The sequence below is a fragment of the Haliotis cracherodii genome, unplaced genomic scaffold, assembly GCF_022045235.1.
Source record: "Haliotis cracherodii isolate W230 unplaced genomic scaffold, xgHalCrac1.p SCAF_13, whole genome shotgun sequence".
NCBI lineage: Eukaryota > Metazoa > Mollusca > Gastropoda > Lepetellida > Haliotidae > Haliotis > Haliotis cracherodii.
In genome coordinates this window covers 37,040,704-37,062,144 of record NW_027266268.1, presented here as the reverse complement: position 1 = coordinate 37,062,144, position 21,441 = coordinate 37,040,704, and the positions used below count along the sequence as shown (strand labels likewise).

Genomic DNA, 21,441 nt, shown 5'->3' with positions numbered 1-21,441 from the left:
TGCTCGTGAGACTGTTCGATGGCTTTGTTTGTGTACAACAATTCTTTTTCCATTATGGAATTCCAGCGCCAACTGGGGATATCTCATCTCTACGGTCATCGTGTCCCTGAGATGAATGTGAAGCCATCGTGCAAAGTTCACACTCTTGTCAAAAAGAAGGGTCTCAGTCCCTACAGCTCTTGACAGTACAAGGTAAAGTTGGCTTCTCTAGATGCACGGACCAAGGACAATATTGCCAATTCCATTGACAACTGAAATTGTGGATTTTACATGTTGCGCCTCTCACACCAATTTTCGAAACTAAGCACATCCTTTTCATTGGCCTCTGTGATGTCAGAAATGTTGTCTTCCTTCAGGAGTTTGTTGAGACTGGTTGCTGTAACCAGGTGCATATGTTGTGTTCTAGTGACCCTGGAAGCAAATAGAAATGGTTCTGCTGTTCCCGAAGATGCTATCCCTGCTCCTATGCACCCTCTGTCGTGGACCGCACTAAATTGTCAGGCACATTCAGATATGGGGTACAGCTAGGTTCGGGTATAAGAAAATTGCTCTACACCTAGCCTGGTCGTTGATCTTGTGTAATTTAAGTCCCGTGCGATCTCAACACCATCTGGATAACAAAAAACCGTTATACGTGGCTTGTCTCTCCACCCTGGCACATCCTGTCGATGAGGTGTGGCTATGTAACTGGTACTACAACTATCCAGACTGAAAACTAATGCGGGTGGGGTTAGTTATATAACATTTGGGACATTAATTAAACTTCACTCCAGTGGTTTTATGTAGGGTGTCACGGCAGTGACGCCACCAAGGCGCCCGGGTAGTGCCTTGATATTCACTCTCTTTTTTCTTTCTAATGTTGTGTACCGGTATTCATTAATTTTACATTTGTACTGTGTTGTCAACAAATATTGTATGTACACTAATGTTCGTTTATAGATATGCATGTTAGTTTGTACTGGAATGTTGTTTACAGATATGCACGTTGGTATGTCCTACAATGTTGTTTACAGGTATGCTCGTTGATGATAATACGGTAAACAATTTCTTGGCATTATCTATTTGACCTTGTGAATGACAGTTTAATCCTGTCATGACTTTTCCAGGCCGAGTCGGTCTTTGTTGTAAACAAACAGACCAGGAGGACACATTAACACGATAATAGCCCCACTCCGGTTCCTGGGGGTCATTTGTTTATACCTTGTGTACACTGGCTACCCCCTTCAGACGCAGTTGGGTGGCATGGGTGTCTATTTACCTAGACAATTGAATATCTTCGACATGTCGTAAACCGCCCATTTTATGGCAGATGTCGTTATGCGATCGCGAGCAAGCCGACACTGTATATTCCATAACACATTTGCTGTGAGGGTTTTAATCGTGCCTTTACATACTTGAACACCTTGAGTCTTTTAACGTGACTTTCCGGTGCTTTAAGTCCACTGACCCGTGCAGTAAGTTATATTGACAATTGAACATTGAACAGCTACATGCTAGATAGCACGCGCTTCTTGTCAGCTAACAGTAAACCGACGGAGGCTAACGGCAGTACTGTACACGTGTACAGGTATTGATGAGTGACATGGTGAGTAAATCACAGCTTGGTTGAGCCTGTCATGTTGAGCTTTATGGAATGAGTAATGTTGATACAAATATTCAATATTCATCCATTTAATGTCATTGAGGTTTGAATATAACACTAGGTACACCGACGTGATCCATAAGCCGTGATCTGTTGTGTCCGTTGAAGGGTTTGAATTCACGACACTAGCAAGATTCACTGTTTCTGTCCTGTCTTTTAACATGTTTGTTTTTTGGTATAATTAGAAAGACATGTCCATGTTTTATATATATACTGTGAATAGACAACACAAGATACTTTGTTTCCTGTTGCCCCATTGGCGGTGGGGTAGCCTAGATGTTAAAGCGTTCGCTCGTCACTCCGAAGCCCCGGGTTCGATTCCCCATATGGGTACTATGTGTGAAGCCCATTTCTGGTGTCCCCCGCCATGATGTTGCTGGAATATTTCTCAAAATGATGTAAAACCATACTCACTCACTCACTCACTCATGTTGCCCCAGGTTGTACAAAACAACTCATGACCGTGCAGTACCACGTTATACCTTCATAACACAATTCTACGTTTGTTCTGTTATAACTTCATGACACAATTCAATGTTTGTTCAATGTTATAACTTCATAACACAATTTAATGCTAGCTTAGTGGTATAACTTCATAACACAATTTAATGTGTGTTATGTTATAACAAGTTAAAACAATTCAATGTTTGTTCTGTTATAACTTCATAACTCAATTCAACGTTTGTTCAATGTTATAACTTCATAACACAATTCAATGTTTATTCTGTGTTATAACTTCAAAACAATTCAATGTTTGTTCAATGTTATAACTTCATAACACAATTTAATGCTTGCTCGGTGGTATAACTTCATGACACAATTTAATGTGTGTTATGTTATAACAAGTTAGAACAATTCAATGTTTGTTCTGTTATAACTTCATAACTCAATTCAACGTTTGTTCAATGTTATAACTTCATAACACAATTCGATGTTTATTCTGTGTTATAACTTCATAACAATTCAATGTTTGTTCAATGGTATAACTTCATAGCACAATTTAATGTTTGTTCTGTTATAACTAGATGCACTTTTGTTCTGTCTTGCAAGAAGAGAGCACAAATACATGGTTTTTTTCCAAAATTATATTCAGAAAACTCCAGTCCGTGCTTGTCCGATGTTTTACAAACAAGATCATGCAACAGTTATATCAAGTTAACTTATGTCCATGTTTGTCATCAGTAATAATACATATAAACAAATGGCCTCGAATCAATGTTTAATTCCTATTTCAAAGGAATTCTAAAGGGCTCATGGTTTCGCCAAAGCTCTTTCGATCGACCTAATGATTTTGAGATAGTTTACTTCTATATGTTCAAGATAACCATAGAAAAAACGTATTTTGTACTCGCGGTAGTGAATGGCGTTAAGGTGCAGAGTTGCCTTCCTGGGCAACCGAGATGCGCTGATTCGCGCCTATCTTGAACGTTGGCCTGTCAGAACAATACCCTTACTTGTTAAATGCCAGCCGACCAATACATTATATTCACTTTTTGATTTAGAAATGATTTTTTCTTATGCCCAAGTTGGTTTTTGTCAGAAACCGTTCAATCATAACATGAAACTAAGTACATGAAATCTCGGATAAATACATTCGACCATTTGTTGAAGTACCACAAACTGAATGTTAAGTTGATAGTGTTAACGTTAAACATATTCCATTTCTGTCCACACAAAGCTTTGAAATCAAACCCTGTATATACTCCAGTTCGTGTAAACACGTATTAATCTCGTATGACTCAATACGTCTGAATATGTTGATAGGGTAGCATTCATACTATCCATTAAGAGCCAATCTTTTGAAATGGGCCCACACTACAACGCTGTAATGCTATCACAAAAACTGTCACTGGAAGTAGCCCTTCATTCATTGCAATTGGAACGTAATCTATTGAACTCTATATCGGCTTATGGGGGGATTAATGCATATCATTTATCGACACATACTGAGATCCTTTCTGGTAAGTCCCTCTTTCACTGACGTTCGTCAATGGCTTGGACTCAAGTTCTACAAATAACGACTACTCTCCGCGCGCTTTGAAAGACTGCTTCAAACCTAGGAGCATGTTTTGTTGACAATCATTCAGTGCCCGTGTAAATGAGAGTGTAGATGTGTGAGCGTTGCTAATCAGTAAGACTGTCAGGTGGGAAGCATGGCGATTGGCGTACAAAGTATGTGACAAACAAACGACAACATTGACATCACCTCATACGACAACATTGACGTGCACCTCATACAACAGCATTGACGTGCACCTCATAAGACAACATTGACAACCACCTCATACGAAGACGTTGACTTGTTCATGTGCACCTCATACGACAACATTGACATCATCTCATACGATAACATTGACGTCACCTCATACGGCAACATTGACGTCAACTCATACGGCAACATTGACATCAGCTCATACGACAACATTGACGTCACCCCATACAACAGCATTGACATGCACCTCATAAGACAACATTGACAACCACCTCATACGAAGACGTTGACTTGTTCATGTGCACCTCATTCGATAACACTGACATCACCTCATACGGCAACACTGACATCGCCTCGTACGGCAACATTGACGTCACCTCATACGGCAACATTGACATCACCTCATACGACAACATTGACGTCACCTCATACGACAACATTAACGTCATCTCATACGACAACATTGACATCCATCTCATACGACAACACTGACTTGCACCCCAAACAACAATATTGACGTGCGCTTCATACGACAACATTGACGTATATCTCATTAAACAACATTGACGTTCACCTCATACGACATCATCGACGTGTACCTCATACGACAACATCGACGTGCACCTCATACAGCATTGACTTTAGCCTGAAAACACACCATTCGCGTATACGTTTTCCATATCTCCAAAATTTCGAGCATAAATATTGCAGGGTAAAATCCAATTGTTTACTCTCGCGTATTGCGTATGCGTCTTTACGAATGTCTATACGATTGAAATCGGTCCGGGAGCCAATTTTGACGCATACACGTACGCACAAACTGCAAATATTTTCGTTGTCGTATGCACAGGCATTGCTCGTTTATGATATATTTACGATGAACGCACGCGGACATACACATATCTACACGCAAACAAGGTGTTTTCCTCTTTACATCTCGAATAAAAAACATGACGTACTCTTCGTCCGTCAAATATGACGTTATGACGTAAGCATAATGTGACAACCATGATATACACATCATTTGACAATATACGCCTTATACTTCATTCGTCCACACACACACACACACACGCACGCACTCACGCACGCACGCACGCACGCACGCACGCACGCACGCACGCACGCACGCACGCACACACACACACATACATATAGAGAGAGTGAGTGAGTGAGTGAATATGGTTTTATACCGCTTATGGACGAGCGAACGCTTTAACCACTGGGCTATCCCACCTCCCCCCCACACACACACCACACACACACACACACACGCGCGCGCGCGCACACACACACAGATACACACACACGCGCGCGCACACACACAATCTCAAACATACATACATACATACACACACACACATACATACATACATACAATGTCATACATACATACATTAAGATGCATGCATGCATACAACGCTGTCTAGCCCCCTAAGTGCTGCATATTATACACGTAAAGCATTGAGAATGATCAGTGTCAGTGTATTCACGTACATGTATTTGACCATACCTTTTACATGCTAATGATATTTCTGGAATAACCTCTCTTACCTGTGAAGGAGTTATTGTATGAGGTTACAGTTATCCATTTATTTATGTTTTTGTTTATTTATACAATATTTGATTTTTATTAGCTCTCAGTAATTGAGTGTAAATATATTCAGTGAAATATCCGGATATATAGCCCCCGACACCGTGCTGTTTCTCACGTTTATATTGATTATGAATAGAGGACACAAGCACCTGCCGCGCACAGCAAACACGTGCCTCTGTAACGTGGTCTTACGTAACGTCCACTATTTAACTAGCCCAAGGACCGGCATTGATGGTTGTTCTAATTTTTTTGGAACAAGTACACATAAGTTAAACTGAAAGGCGTGTGATTGGAACGTCAGCCATCACCCCGACACACAATACCTCGACACACACGCCGTTACAACGCTCGTAGAGACAGGGTGGTATTTGCGGGTCGAGTGAACAAACTCAATACTCCGTCAGCTCGGAAACTACTGTCAATGTAGGGGGACGTGAATACCCGGGGTAGGACAAGAAGACACATGAGAACATCCACCCACATACAGGTATGTTCACCTGATCCTGGTTTGTTTGCTAACGGATTTTGATCAAAGTTTTTGTTTTACATACTTGACGTTTTCAATACGGACTATAGGGTTCTGTGTTATTTACACACCGATGGGGTTGGCTCTTCTGTCAGGGGCTAGTCTATGACTCTATAAGAAAAGATAAAACACGTATCTATTATTTATTTCTGACATACGGATTGAGTGATAATACAGTGATATTAAACTGATATCTTTACATGTGTGATATTTTTCATATGCCTTTACTTTTAAATCAAATTTCTTTGTTAATGTCAACCAATCAACCCCCCACCCTTAATGTCACCCAATGCCTCATCCCCACACTTAATGTCACCGCATAACCCACTCTTAACGTCACCCCATCACCCACCATAACTCTTAACGTCACCCCATCAAACCTATAACTCTTAACGTCACCCCATCACCCAACCGGGCCCCTAACTTCTCCCCGGCCCATCCCTCATCCCCACCCTTAACGTCACCCCATCACCCACCATAACTCTTAACGTCACCCCATCACCCACCACAACTCTTAACGTCACCCCATCACCCACCATAACTCTTAACGTCACCCCATCACCCACCATAACTTAACGTCACCCCATCACCAACTATAACTCTTAACGTCACCCCATCACCCACCATAACTCTTAACGTCACCCCATCACCCACCATAACTCTTAATGTCACTCCATCACCCAACCGGGCCCCTAACTTCTCCCCATCCCTCATCCCCACCCTTAACGTCACCCCATCACCCACCATAACTCTTAACGTCACCCCATCACCCACCACAACTCTTAACGTCACCCCATCACCCACCATAACTCTTAACGTCACCCCATCACCCACCATAACTTAACGTCACCCCATCACCAACTATAACTCTTAACGTCACCCCATCACCCACCATAACTCTTAACGTCACCCCATCACCCACCATAACTCTTAATGTCACTCCATCACCCAACCGGGCCCCTAACTTCTCCCCATCCCTCATCCCCACCCTTAACGTCACCCCATCACCCACCATAACTCTTAACGTCACCCCATCACCCACCATAACTCTTAACGTCACCCCATCACCCACCATAACTCTTAACGTCACCCCATCACCCACCATAACGCTTAACGTCACCTCATCACCCACCATAACTCTTAACGTCACCTCATCACCCACCATAACTCTTAACGTCACCCCATCACCCACCATAACTCTTAATGTTACCCCATCACCCACCATAACTCTTAACGTCACCCCACCACCCACCATAACTCTTAACGTCACCCCATCACCCACCATAACTCTTAACGTCACCCCATCACCCACCATAACGCTTAACGTCACCTCATCACCCACCATAACTCTTAACGTCACCTCATCACCCACCATAACTCTTAACGTCACCCCATCACCCACCATAACTCTTAATGTTACCCCATCACCCACCATAACTCTTAACGTCACCCCACCACCCACCATAACTCTTAACGTCACCCCATCACCCACCATAACTCTTAATGTCACTCCATCACCCACCATAACTCTTAACGTCACCCCATCACCCACCATAACTCTTAACGTCACCCCATCACCCAACCGGGCCCCTAACTTCTCCCCATCCCTCATCACCACCCTTAACGTCACCCCATCACCCACCATAACTCTTAACGTCACCCCACCACCCACCATAACTCTTAATGTCACCCCATCACCCACCATAACTCTTAATGTCACTCCATCACCCAACCGGGCCCCTAACTTCTCCCCATCCCTCATCCCCACCCTTAACGTCACCCCATCACCCACCATAACTCTTAACGTCACCCCACCACCACCATAACTCTTAACGTCACCCCATCACCCACCATAACTCTTAACGTCACCCCACCACTCACCATAACTCTTAACGTCACCCCATCACCCACCATAACTCTTAATGTCACCCCATCACCCACCATAACTCTTAACGTCACCCCACCACTCACCATAACTCTTAACGTCACCCCACCACCCACCATAACTCTTAACGTCACCCCATCACCCACCATAACTCTTAACGTCACCCCACCACTCACCATAACTCTTAACGTCACCCCATCACCCACCAAAACCCTTAACGTCACCCCATCACCCACCATAACTCTTAACGTCACCCCACCACTCACCTTAACTCTTAACGTCACTCCATCACCCACCATAACTCTTAACGTCACCCCATCACCCACCATAACTTAACGTCACCCCATCACCCACCATAACTCTTAACGTCACCCCATCACCCACCATAACTCTTAATGTCACTCCATCACCCACCATAACTCTTAACGTCATCCCATCACCCACCATAACTCTTTATGTCACTCCATCACCAAACCACGTCCCTAACTTCTCCCCATCCCTCATCCCCACCCTTTACGTCACCCCATCACCCACCATAACTCTTAACGTCACCCCCCCCCCCCCCCCCCCCACCACCACCATAACTCTTAACGTCACCCCATCACCCACCATAACTCTTAACGTCACCTCATCACCCACCATAACTCTTAACGTCACCCCATCACCCACCATAACTCTTAACGTCACTCCATCACCAACCATATCTCTTAATGTCACCCCATCACCCTACCCCGCCCCTAAATTCACCTTATCACCAAACCACACTTAATGTCACTCCATCACCATCACCCTCAATGTCACCCCATCCCCAGATTCACCCCGCCCCTATATTACCCTTCAATTCACCCCACATTAAACCCTTACTGAGTGATTTGAGAGATTGAGTTGGTATTGTTGTGAGTGAGTCAGTGAGTTGGTATTGTATGAGTGAGTGTGGGAGTCAGTTCTGTGAGAGTGAGTGGGTGTTTGAGTGAATGAGTGGGTGAGTGGATGATTATTGTGTGCGTGAGTTGGTGTTTGATTGGGTAAGTATCATGAGTGACTGGGTGCTTGAGTAAGTGAGTCGGTATTGTATAAGTGAGTGTGGGAGTCAGTTCTGTGAGAGTGAGTTGGTATTGTATAAGTGAGTGGATGAGTGAGTATTGTGAGAGTCAATGTTTCAAATGTTGTAAATCTGTGCCGAAAAAGCAAATTTATGCAAAATATTTAAGTTTTGGAAGTTTTACATTAAATTATATTTTCAAAGATGTGAAGTAGATGTAGAAGTGTTTATGAACAGTAACACAATACATGTTTTAGTCTAATAACTTCAGATATTTCCAATCAAACATATCAGTGTAACAAAATCAACTGATATAGTTTCATTTGCCCCACAATTTAGTTTCTCTTCAACATGTTGAAATGAAATTTTTAGGAAAAAAGAGAAACACCATGCTGCGGTATGACCAGTTCACCGTCACTTTGTCTAGTGCAACACCAAACAGCAGTCTGACAAGTTCATCATCACTGTGTCTAGTGCAACACCATGCAGTGGTATGATCAGTATGACCAGTTCACCGTCACTGTGTCTAGTGAAACACCATTCAGCGGTATGACCAGTTCACTGTCACTGTGTCTAGTGCAACACCATACAGCAGTATGACCAGTATGTCCAGTTCACCGTCACTGTGTCTAGTGCAACACCATACAGCAGTATGACCAGTATGTCCAGTTAACCATCACTGTGTCTAGTGCAACACCATACAGCGTATGTTCAGTTCACCGTCACTGTGTCTAGTGCAACACCATACAGCGGTATGTCCACTTCACCGTCACTGTGTCTAGTGCCACCCCATACAGCGGTATGACCAGTTCACCATAATTGTGTCGAGTGCAACACTATACAGCAGTATGACCAGTATGACCAGTTCACCGTCACTGTGTCTAGTGCAACACCATACAGTAGTATGACCAGTATGTCCAGTTCACTGCCACTGTGTCTTGTGCAACACCATACAGCGGCATGACAAGTTCAACGTCACTGTGTCTAGTGCAACACCATATAGCGGTATGACCAGTATGACAAGTTCACCGTCACTGTGTCTAGTGCAACACTATACAGCAGTATGACCAGTTCACCGTCACTGTGTCTAGTGCAACACCATACAGCAGTATGACAAGTTCACGCCACTGTGTCTAGTGCAACACCATATAGCGGTATGACCAGTATGACCAGTTCACGTCACTGTGTCTAGTGCAACACCATATAGCGGTATGACCAGTATGACCAGTTCACGTCACTGTGTCTAGTGCAACACCATACAGCGGTATGACCAGTTCACCGTCACTGTGTCTAGTGCAACACCATATAGCAGTATGACCAGTTCATGTCACTGTGTCTAGAGCAACACCATCCAGCGGTATGACCAGAATGTCCAGTTCACTGTCACTGTGTCTAGTGCAACACCATACAGCGGTATGACCAGTTCACCTTCACTGTGTCTAGTGCAACACCATACAGCGGTATGACCAGTATGACCAGTTCATGTCACTGTGTCTAGAGCAACACTATACAGCAGTTTGACCAGAATGACCAGTTCACCATCACTGTGTCTAGTGCAACACCATACAGCAGTATGACCAGTTTGACCAGTTCACCATCACAGTGTCTAGAGCAACACCATACTGCAGTATGACCAGTTCATCGTCACTGTGTCTAGTGCAACACCATATAGCAGTATGACCAGTATGACCAGTTCACGTCACTGTGTCTAGAGCAACACTACACAGCGGTATGACGAGTTCACCGTCACTGCGTCTAGAGCAACACCATACAGCGGTATGACCAGTTCACCATCACTGTGGCTAGTGCAACACCATACAGCAGTATGACCAGAATGACCAGTTCACCATCACTGTGTCTAGTGCAACACCATACAGCGGTATGACAAGTTCACCGTCACTGCGTCTAGTGGAACACCATACAGCGGTATGACAAGTTCACCGTCACTGTATCTAGTGCAACACCATACAGCAGTATGACAAGTTCACCATCACTGTGTCTAGTGCAACACCATACAGCAGTATGACCAGAATGACCAGTTCACCGTCACTGTGTCTAGTGCAACACCATACAGCGGTATGACCAGTTTGACCAGTTCACCGTCACTGTGTCTAGTGCAACACCATACAGCAGTATGACCAGTTCACCGTCTCTGTGTCTAGTGTACATGTTGTAGAGTGGTATATTCAGTTGTTATTCCGTTAGCATGTGAGGAGAAACGAGGGTTAACGTAGCGTTCAAGATTATTGCGCTTATATTGAGACCAGCATGTACTGTGTCTGGACTAATGCCCACTTTATAGTGCTAACCCACTGAGATACCATGCCGCAGGTTAACATTGATGCCCCACGCAAACACAGTATACTGACCTTGAACCGACCAGTAGCATCTCTAAACACATTTCGCAATGATGAGGCCAGGGGTCGAACCACCGACCTTCGCCTCTCCGGGCAGACGCTCTACCCACTGGACCAAGCAAAGTGTCTATTTGGTGTAAGGATCAAGTACATCTACGTACATTACCAATCACCATCAGTTCAAACCTGCCAAATGTTTAGGCACCGCACGGGATGGTTATCTGCGTGTACTGATAAGATAAGATACGATAAGATAATGCAGTTAATATTGACTGCTTCATTACTTGACAGGATGTAATGAAATAATTTGTCTTCATGACTGTGGACATTTACATTTACATTTTGTCGATCATTTTTCAAAGAGTATATTTCTTTCTTGAGTGTGTTTAATACAGTGAAGTAGTGTTTTTCGTCATCAATGGTTGAACATGTAGAGCATAGCCTCTGATGTAGTGGGGTTGGTGGCTTTGTATGTCTTCCAAGTTCAAAATTTAATTCTTTAAGTTCAATACTTGTCGAGGATATTTAGTTCATGGGGCGATTGGGTTGCGTTGTAGTTAAAGCGTTCGCGTGAAGTGTTGACATTCAGCCCGAACTCTTTCGCTCAACAGTTTGTTACACTGCCAATAGCTTCCTTATTTCCTGATATACAGTTGAACAAAGATTCTAATAATATCTATTCAAGGATATATCCGATATATCAAAACATTTTTTAGGCAGCCGATGTAGCGTTTGCCCTTTCACTGAACCTTCTTTAACGGCAACCTGTCGTTAATCCGACATAATCATATGCAACCAACCATGTCGGATTAAAGGGACTTGACTGTAGCCTCTGAACGCATGTTTTATGGTCTTTCTTTTTACCCACGAGCAAAGGGAGACTAGTGGGTCAGAAATTGTGTTGAAGCATGCGTAAAAGGTTCAGATAAGCCGGATCATTGTACAGTAAATCATTCGAATACGTGAGTAGCTATTATCACATATTTACGGTGGCCCATAAGGGACATAGAGTCTGTTTTTCAATATTTTGATATTTCACTTCCTTTTATCGTAACCGTTGCAAATTAACACAATTTGTCATTCAAATATGTGATAAATCATGTTTAAAAACAACCGAAAACATGGAAAATGTACTCTCAAGTAGCTATTGAGTCGCTGAAATGTGAAGCGAAAATATCAAAAACTAAAATGGAAATGTCAAAAACAAAAACGAAAAGGTCAAAAACTAAAATGGAAATGTCAAAAACAAAAACGAAAATGACAAAAACAAAAGCGAAAATGTCAAAAACTAAAATGAAAATGTCAAAAACAATAACGAAAATGTCAAAAACAAAAGCGAAAATATCAAAAACTAAAACGGAAAGTTCAAAAACAAAAGCGAAAAAATATAACGTACATATTTGATAATAAGCTAAATGAATAGTGTTATGTTTGTACTAAGAAGGGTCCCGAGATGCTATATACTTGTACATAGGGCTGCTGAAGTCAGGTCACAACACCGTGCTGTCATTGTTCCCGCTGCAGAGAACCCATGTAGGAAGTCGGCGATCCCATCCTTGCAATTACAGATACATATTGAAACAATTAGGTATGTGGGATCAGTGAAGTTTGAAAGAAAAACTTTGTTGTGTTTTCCACTATGACAGTACGTTTAGGTGAGGTGAGGTGAGGTGAGGTGAGGTGAGGTGAGGTGAAATGGGGTTTAAAGTCGCGGTCAAGACAACTGCACCTATATAGCGACGTACATGCATCCACATGTGTGTGTGTGTGTGTGTGTGTGTGAGTGAGTGTGTGTGTGAGTGTGTGTGTGAGTGAGTGTGTGTGTGAGTGAGTGAGTGTGAGTGTGTGTGTGTGTGTGTGTGTGTGTGTGTGTGTGTGTGTGGCTGCTTGTACTAGACCGCAATGATGCCAGTTTTATAGTACACGGGTGGCACAGTCGTCTAAGGCGCCGCGATTCGCTGTGCAGAGTTGCGTCCCTTGGGCCAGAAACCTATGATTGTGGGTTCGAATTCCGGTTCGCCCCGATTATGTTTCTAGGTTTGTCAGCACCATACCCGTGCTCGTGGGTTTCACCGAAGTGGTAAACGTCTGATACCTGCATCACTTCGGGCTTTCCTCCCACATTAAGCTGACATGCCTTGATATGACTGGAATACTGTTAAAAGCGGCGTTTAATCCAACTCACTCACCATGTTTAAGATGATTACCCCACTGGATCACCGTATACTGACTCCGAGGGTATGTTGTATCCCCTTAATGCCGAGCGCCAGACAGGGTAACAACAAGCACAATCTGATAACATCTTTTTATGACGCAACCGGGGATCGAACCACCTGGGCAAAACGCACTGTCGCTTAGCTGAGACAGCCGTCGGCTTCATCAGGCTTGTCAAGCATCTCAGTTTGTTGTGTTTCCATTTCTACAGTTACTCATCACAATATTTATACGTGGTCGTCAGTCTCTGCTGCGACAAACATGGTGAATGAAGGTAATATAATCGCTTAAACTATAACAGTTCAGAGCAAGGCTATACTATTACAACTTACATAGGGATAGAGCAAACTTTATTTCTTAATGAGTTGTAAATCATTCTTAAAGGAAGTCGTATGCGTTTTGTTTGTTGTTTAACGCCGCACTCAGCAATATTCAACCTACATGACGGCGATCTGTAAATAATCGAGTTTGGACCAGACAATCCAGTGATTGATATCATGATCATCGATCAACGCAATTGGGATGCGATGACATGCATCAACCAAGTCAGCGAGTCTGACTACCCTATCCCGTAAGTCGCCCCTTACGACAAGCATAGTCGCCTTTTAGGGTAAGCACGGGTTGCTGAAGACCTATTCTACCCCGGATCTCTGTCGTATTTGAGTGGTGGGTCATTGGAGTGGCCTTGTGGATAACGCGTTCGTTCGTCACACGAAAGACCCGGGTTCGATTCCGCGCCGTGCTATGGCTGCAATAGGGCGTAGAATCCTACTTACTCTTATTTGAACAGGGTTTTCTGTTTTCTAAATGAAGAGCGTATTGGGGCAATAATGAGCACCAACAGATTCGAGTGATTTCTCTGACTAAACTATGTTATGGTTGATGTATAATTCCTCTATAATGTCGCAAAATGACCTATTGTTGCATCAGGTTAACGTGTTTTAATGCACGTTCAGAATAGCCAGCGAATTCGTGGATATTTCATGAAAAAGACACAATGAAGAGATTCTATTTATCATCCAACGTCATTCTTCCTAACTTTGGAGTAAAGACTAATAACCGATGTCTTGAGTGTAAAAAATGCAACTAATGATGAGGGATGATATTTGTGACGTCATGGTAACCGAAATTGTCACAACAGCTTGCAAAGCAATGTACTGCAATTTCGCTGTACATTGAAGTGAAATCTCCCTCCCCTCAAGCGATATCTCCTGTTGAAGCCAGTTTGGATGATAAACCCTATATCAGCTGTATATATGTTGTATATATGCTCATAACGAACTTCGGTTATAACGAACTATAATTAGTGGTCCCTTTGAGTTCGTAATAACCGTAGTTTACTGAAGTATCAGCTCAAGTCTATATAGTATGGAATCATGGGAGAAGGCAAACGCCACGACATTGCACTATGCATTCCCGCATTACTTAACGCAGGACACGTTTAGTCGGTGCGAATCTTAAGAGACCGTCTTAAGGCATTCTCTTGCATTTATTGTTCTCCCATAGCTAAGCAGGTGTCGATAGAGTTCTAATTCACGGCCACATAAATAACCCGAGGCAGATATAGTGTTTATCGATCTCATTAATGACACATGAAACAGCTCGCCGACTCATTATTATTGGAAGATACGTGCCATAGGAATGTTCCGGCGTCGTGGATAGACCAGCCGGGTTTTATTCTTTCGACCTACAGCGATGTCGGTTGATCTAAAACATGTATATACATCACCTATAAACGACTGAATACAATTTTGATATTTTGCTTTCGAAATGAGACGATGTAGACACAATTGATCAAAAACATGTATATACATCAACTATAAACGACTGAATACCATTTTGATATTTTGCTTTCTAAATGAGACGATGTAGACCCTATTCTTTACTTTGGCTTATTTCGATTCGAAAACACGCATTTCATTAATAGGTATATATATTTATATCGACACACTGACATATTGGAACATAAAATTCGGAATGTTTTTTTCTGCGATATGACCCTATGATATATAAGGGTAGTTAGAAGAGATATTCGCCATTGTGAACAAATGAATCATCTATTATGGTTGTAAGTTTAATTGAATTACACATACATTGCCTATGAAATTGAAATTGGGTGTATGTTATTACCACGCAATCTTCCTGTCTGGGTTCCCTCACACTGAGACAGTGTTGCAGTGTTATAAATATTCAAAAAATACCGACCAACAGTTGTGCGTGTGTGATATCTACTCTCTATTCGGATGTGTTGTGTTTATTTAACCAAATTCCTTTTGCTAGTGTTGTGCACGTGACAGACCGTGAGTTGATCCCAGACACTGAAGTGCCGTCTTCAGTGACGCTTTACTCACAGGCGCCACAATGCCTTCTCACAACCCTTTCGGAGAAAACGGCTCCCTGTATGCATTGGTATAAATATTTATACCTTGTATAGGGAAGGTGTTCCAAGCCAGCAAGACTTGTATAGAAACTTGTCTCTTTCATGATTAGACACACACAGGGTATAAGATGGTTGGATGGTTTTGGAAACGTTAAATATCCTATACTAGAGAGAATATATTGTTGATTTGGGATGAATACATCGCCAGCCATAAACCGATAGGGACTTAGCGACAGACTATCCGTGGTGTTGTTTGGATACAACCAAGGGGGAATTCTACTGAAGCAGATCTTTACAGTTTAGCGACAAACTGGTTATTTTCTATTCGTTATTCTATGCTTATTATTGTAAGTTTATTTTCAGGCCATGAGAGCGGGGTGTTAACTGTTGTAATAACGGCGTAAAACGTATATACATATACCAGGTGCTGTCGGTTGATGTGCTGGGGGTGCTGTAGGAATACTGTCTAAACGTGTGGGGTGAGGGTGGCCCAGAGAAAAAAACGCTGAGGTTTACGCGGAGAACCAGGGTGTGATCCTTGACAGGGGTAAAACGTGTGAAGCTCACTGTCCGCCCGACTAGATTATTGTCACTCACTCATTCTCTCTCATCCAAACTCATACACACACTCACTCAAACACCAAAACACTCACTCAAACACCAAAACACCAAAACACCAAAACACTCACTCAATCACTCAATCACTCAATCACTCACTCACTCACTCACTCATTCACTCACTCACTCACTCACACAATCAATCACTCACTCACACAATCAATCACTCACTCAATCACTCACTCACCCAACCGCCCACCCACTCACACACTCTCTCACTCAAACACCATAACACTCACTCACTCACTCACTCACTCAAACACCAAAACACTCACTCACTCACTCAAACACCAAAACACTCACTCAAAATAACAAGGTTCATTACGAGACGTCAAAGGCACAGAAAACCCGTTAATGACACAAAATAACGGGTTTACAACAATACATAACACAACATGACTCGTGCACTTCTAGAGGATTCCACACCTGTGTATATCCGATTTGATCGTAGAAGTTGTCACAGTATGACAGCCTGTGAAATTTATGACTCAGGTAATGAAACTTTATGCCTCGACATTTCCCTTTGATAGTGCATGCTCCTTGTGACGTACAGACAAAGTCGGAACCCAAACAACCCCTGTCCAAGGTCACAATCTCTTGTTGTATTTTAGTCATTATCAGACCCGTGCGGAATCCGGGTAAGAATATAGTTCTGCAGCAGCCTATACTGTGGGGACTAACGGGATCGGGTGGTCAAGCTTGTTGATTGCACGCCTTTGCATCCCGACCGCCTCCGTGGTCTAGTGGTAGAACGTCCGCCCGGAGAGCGGAAGGTCAGGGGCTCGATCCCCGGTCGCGTCATACCAAAAGACGTTAAAAGATGGTACTTGTTCTTACCCTGTCTGGCGCTCGGCATTAAGGGGCTAAAACGCAATACTGGTCGGCTCGGAGTCAGTATACTGTGTCTGAGTGGGGTATTCATGTTGAACTGCGGCATGGTATCTCAGTGGGCTATCACCATAAATCGGCATCAGTCCGGTCTAGTACAAGCATCCACACACACACACGTGCATGCACGTCGCTATATAAGTGCAATAATCTTGGACGCGACGTTAATCCCAATTTCACCTCACCTAACATCACCTTCGTATCCCAATTGCGTGGATCGATGCTCATGATGTCAATCGCTGTATTGTCTGGTCCAGACACTATTATTTACAGACTGCCTTCATATAGCAGGAGTTATATGAGGCAGGTATATTGCTGAGTGATATATTGCTGAGATAAAGCAGTAGCAGAAACTATGACATAACCACAATGCATAGTGTCGGCATTTAACAAGGAATTCCTTTTAAATACCATTACACTGGAGTAGTGCCTACTTACCTGTAAGTTCCGCTAATGGCTGTGCAAACATTAACAGAAACACCAACATACCTTTTCCATACAGGTGTTCCCATTCACATAAACCGGTGTTTATGTTTGTGTTTATTTCGCTAAGAAACACCTGCACGTTTTCAGCCAAACACAAAAGTGTACATGACACATTGCACATATATCACTCAAGACACAGATACGAACGTTTCGTTGAATATTACTTTTGGTTAAAAGTATCGAGCAAAATGTTTATCATGTCTTTCTTTTCTTTTTCAGAAACATTTGTAGTATGAACAAATCAAGACGCGGGCAGCCGATTAAAGGATATAAAACCTCGTTGATAATGAATTGCTGATTTACCAAGTGAATTCGAGTGTTTCGGTACAATATTTGATTGTCAAAATGAAAAGCTGGACTTCACAATTTAGAAACTCTGAAATAGCTAGAGCTCAGAATAAACGCGAGGAGAGACTATTGAGCCTGGAGATTGACAGCAGGCGGGGCATTAAAGACGAACACAAATACAGGATGAAGAATTATGAACAAGAACAGCGTATGGTGGAGAGGGAGCTGGACAGGATTAGACAAGGAATGAAAAAAAAGCCGTTGCTGCCGACTGCTTCAGGGAACGTAGGGAATTTGACGCTAAATGGTTACAGTCACGTGACCCCACGGGTTAGGAATAGTCGGCTAGAGAACCTGATGTCCAATGTTAAATATGCCAATGAAAATCTGTCCCCGTATGAGAGAGATAGTTGTCACGTTAGAGGTATTGTGCCTGCTGAAAACGAGCGGCACCCCCAGTACGAATCGAGTGACACAATACCCGACCACTCAGGAAACCCTAGCGTGAGCGTGCTAACGATAGAGGCTTATCCGGGTTTGGCATTATTATCACCTCGTGAGCGCGACAGGCAGGATATTACAGAACGTGTGGTCAGATCGCCTCGTAATATTGACCCTAAAGTGAAAGAAGGCCATAACTCGACGGACACCCCCTGCGAAGCTGACACAGAAAGTTTGAATGATTTAGACCCAAGAAGGAAATCAATAGAGAGGAATATTTGTGGCTGGGAAGGCGCTTCACAAAACGGCCTTATCGAATCCGATATAAGAAGCAAGCGCCGATCTCAAAGAGCATCTCTTGATCTGACCCAGCTCGCTTCTTTGGATATGAAGTCGGTGAAAACAAACGTTTCCAGGCGCCTATCTGAGGACCCGCAACGGAAAGACGTTACGTCAAATAAGACGTCACGGGACGTCAAGAGGGATGACCCCGAAATAGTCCAAATACACGAAGAGGACCAGGCAGCGAAGGACAAGGCCAGGAGGGCGTCCCGACCCAGGGGACCCGCGGTGGATGCCCACAAGAAGCCGATGGACTTTGATCCAGAACACTACAACCCCGACGGTTCTCTGAGAAGGATCCACGCCATGCCCTCCTCCGACAAGACGTGGGAGGAAGCCAAGAAGGCGAGGTACATCAGATCCAAGGAGGCAACGGAACGTGAGAGGGAGCTTTCTGTGGACGAAATATTTGGGAAAAAGTCTTAGGGAACATGGATATATCATCTTCATCAGTAACACCTGAATTCATCTGGACTTACCTCGACTCATCTGGACTTAACTCGACTCATCTGGACTTATCGCGACTCAACTGGACTTATCTCGACTCATCTGGACCTATCTGGACTCATCTGAACCTATCTGGACTTATCTTGACCTATCTGAACTCATCTGAACCTATCTGGACTTATCTTGACCTATCTGGACTCATCTGGACCTATCTGGACTTATCTAGACTCATCTAGATTCATCTCGACTTATCTCGACTCATCGGGACTAATCTAGACTCATCTGGATTTATCTCGACTTATCTCGACTCATCGGGACTTATCTCGACTCATCTGGATTCATCTGGACCATTCTGATGGCCATCATCCTATGGAGATATGTGTTATGTGCACTTGTCTGAATGGATTCAAGGAATATATCGAGCCTTTAGTACTTTTATAACTATAGACGGTTCGACGTGATGGCGATCAATCATGGTCTCGAACAAAGATAGTGGACATATGTTGTACTGGAGTCGGTGATGTATTCTGTATACTGTGGTTGTTGGTATTTTGATGCCCCCCGTAAACTCATCAGTGGCATTACTAAAATATGTATTGTTTATACCTATTATACAAAGTCATATAGATTCAAGAAAGACAGTGATACATTTTGTAAAATTTACATTTGGTAAAAATGTAACTTTGAGAGCTGTTTTTTATCTATTACCTTACTGCAGCTAGATATAACAAAGAAATTGACTGATAGGACGTTATTGGTTGATAATTGTAATTATTTCACACATGACTAATTTAGTTATTTGTATTTGTTGTTTTATGTTCAGTATCTGGTGGTAGAAGCTTGTATCGTGACAGGCAAACGGAAGAAATAGTATTAAATTAATACAATGACATTTTACATGTAACGTTATTTGTGGAGTCAGATACTCGATACAGTGTGGTTGGAGCGGAGACAACAATAGCGGTACGTTTCAGTGAGCTACACCATACTTAAACAATCGCACTGTGCTATCTTGACCTTGATGACAATGAGGGAACAAAGCGTCTCGTGGACATTAGCTACCGATATTAATCACTACGTACACTTGCGGGTGTCAATAACACGAGTTAATTGTTCAAAGGAATAGTGTGTAAACTACCCTGTGATAGGAGATATGTGCTTAAAGCTTTGGGTCTTTTTCGTTATACTTATATTGTACACAAATTGTGAGGTGATCGCTGATACCCAGGTATCGACTCCCCTTGATACGGTATGTCAAGCTATAGTCATTAATGCGTAGTTATGAGGTCTGTCGTGAGACTTACAGTTGAAGGATACTCAATTTAATGATCCCAACGTTTCGCAGCATTAGATCCTGAACATGCATATAACGATATTCCGATTTATCATTCAGAATGTGATCTTTAAAGACGAGGAGACCGCCGAGAGAAGCTGGAACCTTGTTGACACGGGGTAAAGCAATACTCACTCACTCAATGACAACATCATAGCTTGGTTAAGGTATGCCATGTACTTCAGGCCGTGTATCATGCATGTATCAAGTAGTATATGTTTATGTGCCATGCTTGACGTTGAAATCTGTTCTACACATGACAAGGGATTCCACGAAGACACATACATGACACAGAAATAACACATACATAAATCATACAGACCTAGAACACATATATGTACAAGAACGTCACCTACCTAGGAACTACCGTCACGTGACGTGTGTCCAGCTGCATAATACATTGTCATTTCAGTCATTACATTAATTTTTTCTATGTATTTGTATTGGTAAATATTTAAGTTGTTTCCAAGATATAGATATCGTGTTTTTGTTTTCGTATTTCCAACCCACGTCAGCTTACAAAATAGTAAGACCTATCCTGTCATCATTATCTTCTCCTTAACTCAGATAACTTTAAGTCAATGTAAGAATTGAATAAATATATTTAATTTAAGAGTGAGTGAGTGAGTATGGTTTGACGCCGCTTTTAGCACTATTCCGGCAATATCACGTCGGGGACACCAGAAATGGGCTTCACATATAGTATCCATGTCGGGAATCGAACCCGGGTCTTCGGCGTGACG

General features: G+C 42.8%; 2 protein-coding genes across 3 annotated transcripts; both read left to right on the top strand.

Annotated features, from left to right (window-relative positions):
• Positions 1-1,517: 1,517 nt before the first annotated feature.
• On the top strand, positions 1,518-20,224 carry LOC139459289 (uncharacterized). 2 transcript variants are annotated; one of them, XM_071240739.1, is made up of 2 exons: positions 1,518-1,585; positions 18,067-20,224. In XM_071240739.1, the coding sequence occupies exon 2, from the start codon at positions 18,193-18,195 to the stop codon at positions 19,342-19,344; it is 1,152 nt and encodes a 383-aa protein (XP_071096840.1). In that variant the 5' UTR covers positions 1,518-1,585; positions 18,067-18,192; the 3' UTR covers positions 19,345-20,224. The 2 variants fall into 2 exon arrangements, with proteins under 2 accessions (XP_071096840.1, XP_071096841.1); XM_071240740.1 differs by lacking the exon at positions 1,518-1,585 and adding an exon at positions 5,823-5,938.
• LOC139458684 (mucin-2-like) lies at positions 6,582-7,803 on the top strand (the record flags this gene model as incomplete). Its single annotated transcript, XM_071240098.1, has 2 exons — positions 6,582-6,704; positions 6,916-7,803. Coding segments are annotated over 2 exons (1,011 nt in total), but the record flags the coding sequence as incomplete, so codon positions are not given.
• Positions 20,225-21,441: the final 1,217 nt, after the last annotated feature.

What these genes read in the sequence shown, in the direction of transcription:
- LOC139459289 (XM_071240739.1), top strand. Translation starts at nt 18,193, where the DNA reads ATGAAAAGCTGGACTTCACAATTTAGAAACTCTGAAATAGCTAGAGCT.